Consider the following 6,172-nt stretch of genomic DNA (forward strand, 5'->3'; position numbering starts at 1 on the left):
TGGTCTAAATCCCAGGTCCCATGGCGTGCCTTACTGTAGGACCTCACCCATATAGAATAGAACTCAAACCTTACCCTTTATTTTATACAACTTAATAAACTTGTAACTAAATACTACCCGATATACCAGTTATAAAATACATTCATTTCATATTCATAACAAGTACAGCAATATCTAAACCCCCTTTTTCCCTCAGTTTAGACATTGCATTGTATCGCCACTGGTCGTTGTTTGAGAGTTTATGTCACTCGTTAAACACGGGGACGACGTTTAAGGTTTGGACGAACCTTGGAATGAAACGACTTCATCAGTTTCTTGCTGAGATGGGGATTCCCCTAACACAGTGCAAGCAAAGGTGAGGCGGGGTAAGGATGTCTGCATGCACCTGTCGAGTTATAACATGGGTGTCTTCTTATACACCAGACACACATGGTGTATTCATACACCTCATGCTTACTGTCAAGTTATAACATGGTTGTCTTCTTATACACCAGACACACATGGTGTATTCATACACCTCATGCTCACTGTCAAGTTATAACATGGGTGTCTTCTCATACACCAGACACACATGGTGTATTCATACACCTCATGCTCACTGTCAAGTTATAACATGGGTGTCTTCTTATACACCAGACACACATTATGTATTCATACACCTCATGCTCACTGTTGAATTACAAACAACCATCTTATCCAGCTTTGCTTTCATGGAGACCAAGACACGCGACAACTTACAAACGCTCGTTCAAGAATCAGCCGAAAAGTTTGGGTTGAGAAATATTAAGTTTCATTCGTTCACTGCTCAGTGTGGGTTCAATCATAAGGTGAGAATGATGTTTAATTAACTCGTATAAACACAGGGTGTAGTTAGACACATTCTTGTGTAATAAATCTAACTTATCAACCACAAGGTAATTATACTACTGTTTAATCATAGGAGACAAGCTTATAAACACAGGAGAGGCAGGGATAGTTAGACACACAATCCTGTGAAACAAATTTAACTTATTGGTTGTAATGTTTACTGATAAAAGCAGTGCAGACAATTCCAGGGTTGGCCTGCCCACCCTGCCACCCCAGGTTTTTCCATGTACACCATAACACCATACTATACAACCATACAATTATATTAATCAGAATGCTACAACTTACATGCATTCTTATATCTCAGCTTTGTGCAAGCGATGTCGTATTTTCAGTTGACTCAATTCTCACAAACACAGAGGTAAGTTTACATGTTTAAACTTCTGCTGTGCTTTGACCACTGTAATGTATATCAAGTGTATTCTTCTGCCAGGCATATCGCAAGTGGATCAAAATATTTTAATGATTTGTTTATGTTTGTTTCTAATACGCAGAGTAAAAACCTGAGTGTTTTTTAAGGCTTGCCCAAATAACTGTGTTTGAAATCATTTTAAAGTTTTTGTCTATAACTGTTGGACAATGTAAGTCATCAATTTCAGTGAATTTAAGTTTTTTTTCATGTTTTCTTTTCATGTTTGTTTTTTAATGATTTTTTTTTGGTATCTTTAATCATGTTTTTCCAGAGCAGCAAACCTGAGAGTTACGAAGATAATTCAAACTTTGTCGACGCTTTGGAAGGTTTGTCCAGGTAAGTGTGTGTGGGGGGTTAACTGGGGGTTGCATAACGAGCTTCAGGCGTCGCCGAGAGTTTACCAATTTTACACAAAGTACTTCATATATTATACTATAAACTGTGAAGAGTCACCCACAAAGTTACATACGTGGTAACTTGAAAGCGGGCACGAGGTGTATGAAACAGAACACCTGTGTTTAACGATTGTCGTTGCCCCGCCATGCGAGGATAAAAATTTGTCAAAAATGTTCAATAACAGCTTGTTTTATTCTTCAAGGATAACTTCTCCAAAACTAGAGGAAGGCCTTCAACTCGCTAAAGTTCAATTGCGAGCCATTAAGAATAATGTTGGTTCGTTTATTGATATTGGGCAAGTGTTAAGTTATGGACCTTTCCTGTATACTAACATTAAAGAGGTAAGTGGTTTGTTTTAAGGGGGTTTTGTGAGGTCCTACAGTGAGGCAAGCCATGGGACCTGGGATTTAGACCAGAGTTGGCCCATTACCCTAACATTGTATATGCACATTCTATTTTATATGGGTGAGGTTCTACAGTGAGGCATGCCATGGGACCTGGGATTTAGACCAGAGTTGGCCCATTACCCCAACATTGTATATGCACATTCTATTCTATATGGGTGAGGTTCTACAGTGAGGCATGCCATGGGACCTGGGATTTAGACCAGAGTTGGCCCATTACCCTAACATTGTATATAAACATTCTATTCTATATGAGTGAGGTCCTACAGTGAGGCACGCCATGGGACCTGGGATTTAGACCAGAGTTGGCCCATTACCCCAACATTGTATATGCACATTCTATTCTATATAGGTGAGGCATGCCATGGGACCTGGGATTTAGACCAGAGTTGGCCCATTACCCCAACATTGTATATGAACATTCTATTCTATATAAGTGAGGTCCTACAGTGAGGCACGCCATGGGACCTGCGATTTAGACCAGAGTTGGTCCATTACCCCAACATTGTATATGAACATTCTATTCTATATGAGTGAGGTCCTACAGTGAGGCACGCCATGGGACCTGGGATTTAGACCAGAGTTGGTCCATTACCCCAACATTGTATATGAACATTCTATTCTATATGAGTGAGGTCCTACAGTGAGGCACGCCATGGGACCTGGGATTTAGACCAGAGTTGGCCCATTACCCCAACATTGTATATGAACATTCTATTCTATATGGGTGAGGTCCTACAGTGAGGCACGCCATGGAACATGAGATTTAGACCAGAGTTGGCCCATTACCCCAACATTGTATATGAACATTCTATTCTATATGGGTGAGGTCCTAAGTGAGGCACGCCATTCGTTTATGAGATTTAGACAATACGGTCATACGCGCTGATTTTTTTAAATTGCAGAAGAGGCCACGTTTATGATGACGTCATTCGTTTTGCAGAAATTAGGAAAATACGGTATACGCGAGTTTTTATCACTCGCGCCAAAACACGATTAAGCTATACTTTCCATGGCAGCAGTAACAATAACGGCGACTATTAAAGTTTGCCAAAGCTGCTGCCTATCGTTCATGCGGGTATGAAACTGGCAAAATCACACAGTCAAACTCGTTCGTCGTTCTTTGAAGGACGTTGTTCCTACGATACGCACACGAACATTAATGACGCCTTAAGAAACATTAAAGCTGTTGATTATTACATAGGTCTTAATTTTGTACAGATCTAGTGTTTGAGGGGTTTTTAAATCATTAAAACTGTTTGTAGATCGTTTTTAAGCGATTCGCAACTTACGCTTTGCCTGTCAATCGTTACTTTCGATGACGTATTAATTTTACGAGCAGCTAAAGTTTGTTCCAAAATATGTAGCAAGCACCTATGTCTGCAGATGGCTGTTAAAGTACTTAATTGAATCCAAGGACATCCGCCACACAAAAAGATTAAACCGTTAAGTCAAAGCTTTAATGTGTTTAATACAGACCAATGTATGTTTTATTTGTTTTATTTTAATACAGTCGTTGTATAACCGTATTTGCAAAGGCGCTAGCCATATACTCATAGCAAGCTGTTTTAAGTATAAAACTAACGTATGTTCACTTTTCGTTAAAGTTTTAATAAACAGTCTCCACCGTAAACGTACACTATTCAGTTTGCTTTCTCTTGGATTGCTAATAATGAACGCGTCAAACCGTATTATGACGTCAATAATCGACGCATCAAATAATAATATGACGCAAATAATCAGCGTGTGAATCGCTACTATGTCGTAACAAAGCATTATGCGTGGACGCGTGGTTGAGAAAAACATTACGGAAAATGATCGTTGTTACGCCAATCGATGGCGTAATAACTCAGTACGTTTGAATATACAGTTTTAAAACGTACGTTTGAATATACAGTTCTTAAAACGACTAGTTCTTTAATTTTAAACGGGTTTTATTAATAAAATGCAGTTATACGCAGCAGGTGCTGCACCGTCTGCATAATATCCAGAGTAGGCCGGCCTCGTCTGCACCATATAAAACGGCGCCCATGGTTGGCCCATTACCCCAACATTGTATATGAACATTCTATTCTATATGGGTGAGGTCCTACAGTGAGGCACGCCATGGAACATGAGATTTAGACCAGAGTTGGCCTATTACCCCAACACCCATAGTGCTACCACATTGTCCTTACCAAATGTATTAGAACGCTTGTTCCAAGTTTCAAAAGTATTCGATAGTAAAAAATAATCACATCACCATTATAGAATAATGAGAATTATGACATAATAAATATATATTTATAATAACATACCCCAACCTCTACACAGGGAAGTCCAGATTGCACATTATTCGCGCAACCGTTATTTCTCGTTACTTTCTCACATTTCTTGCTTCATTCATACATGAGATCCCTTGGCAAGGTAACCTGTTTATTTTATTCAGACAATTTTTAAATATATATTTCTAACATGTCTGTTTAAGGGTAGTGTTCTCGTTTAAATTTTACGTTTACTTTTTTTTTTTAAATTGGTTATTTTTTAAAAAATATTTGAATAAAAATATTTTTTTTATAAATTTATTTGCAGTCGAAGCGCGATCGAGCGCGAAACCTCCCTCTCGTTATCTGCTCCCCTTCGCCGCAAGAGGGCTCCACCATGGTTGTCGGAATTCCCCCCCTCTCAGAAGAATCAAGGAAAAAGTAAATTTTAATTCTTTTTTTGAAAATTTTAAATTTTTTTAGTTGATTTTAAGTTTATTGATGGAACTGGGCCAACACTGGCCTAAACAAAAACATATATTAAAAATAAAGAAGTAATAATTAATAGAAGAAATAAAAATATTATAATATGTTTGTACCAAACCTAAAAAAAAAACCCGGGATTTTTTTTAAAGTCCAAAAATTGCGATTCTACCCCAACGCATGATACCGGTATCATGTGTTTGTACCAAAGCTAAAAAAAACTCAATTTTTTTTCAAATTCCAAAAATTGCCATTCTACCCTAACGCATGATACCGGTATCATGTGTTTGTACCAAAACTCAAAAAAACTCAATTTTTTTTCAAAGTCCAAAAATTGCGATTCTACCCCAACGCATGATACTGGTATCATGTGTTTGTACCAAAACTCAAAAAAACTCAATTTTTTTTCAAATTCCAAAAATTGCCATTCTATCAAAACTCAAAAAAACTCAATTTTTTTTTAAAGTTCAAAAATTGCGATTTTACTCCATTTCAGTTCATTATTCAGTTCATTTTTTTGACTTGTAATAACATTAAATTTATTGAAACATTTACAGTCGTAATAACATTAAATTTATTGAAACATTTACAGTTGTACCAAAACTCAAAAAAACTCAATTTTTTTTCAAAGTCCAAAAATTGCGATTTTACCCCAACGCATGATACCGGTATCATGTGTTTGTATCATGTGTTTGTACCCCAACGCATGATACCGGTATCATGTGTTTGTACCAAAACTTAAAAAAACTCAATTTTTTTTCAAAGTCCATAAATTGCGATTTTACCCCAACGCATGATACCGGTATCATGTGTTTATACCAAAACTCAAAAAACTCGAGTTTTTTTCCAAGTCCAAAAATTGTGATTCTACCCCAACGCATGATACCCCGGTATCATGTGTTTGTACCAAAACTCAAAAAACTCGAGTTTTTTTCCAAGTCCAAAAATTGTGATTCTACCCCAACGCATGATACCCCGGTATCATGTGTTTGTATCAAAACTTAGAAAATCTGATTTTTTGTCAAAGTCCAAAAATTGCGATTCTACCCCAACGCATGATACCGGTATCATGTGTTTGTACCAAAGCTAAAAAAAAACTCAATTTTTTGTCAAAGTCCAAAAATTGCGATTCTACCCCAACGCATGATACCGGTATCATGTGTTTGTATCAAAACTGAGAAAATCTGATTTTTTGTCAAAGTCCAAAAATTGCGATTCTACCCCAACGCATGATACCGGTATCATGTGTTTGTACCAAAACTCAAATAAACTCGATTTTTTTCAAAGTCCAAAAATTGCGATTCTACCCCAACGCATGATACCGGTATCATGTGTTTGTATTAAAACTGAGAAAATCTGATTTTTTG

General features: G+C 37.2%; 1 protein-coding gene across 1 annotated transcript; it reads left to right on the plus strand.

Annotated features, from left to right (window-relative positions):
* Nucleotides 1-196: 196 nt before the first annotated feature.
* Nucleotides 197-4,763, plus strand: cdc45 (protein; the record flags this gene model as incomplete). The annotated part of the gene is given in 7 exon segments (NM_001032432.1): nucleotides 197-355; nucleotides 701-827; nucleotides 1,175-1,228; nucleotides 1,551-1,615; nucleotides 1,878-2,016; nucleotides 4,393-4,485; nucleotides 4,651-4,763. Coding segments are annotated over 7 exon segments (750 nt in total), but the record flags the coding sequence as incomplete, so codon positions are not given.
* Nucleotides 4,764-6,172: the final 1,409 nt, after the last annotated feature.

The sequence above is a fragment of the Ciona intestinalis genome, unplaced genomic scaffold (assembly GCF_000224145.3).
Source record: "Ciona intestinalis unplaced genomic scaffold, KH HT000488.1, whole genome shotgun sequence".
NCBI lineage: Eukaryota > Metazoa > Chordata > Ascidiacea > Phlebobranchia > Cionidae > Ciona > Ciona intestinalis.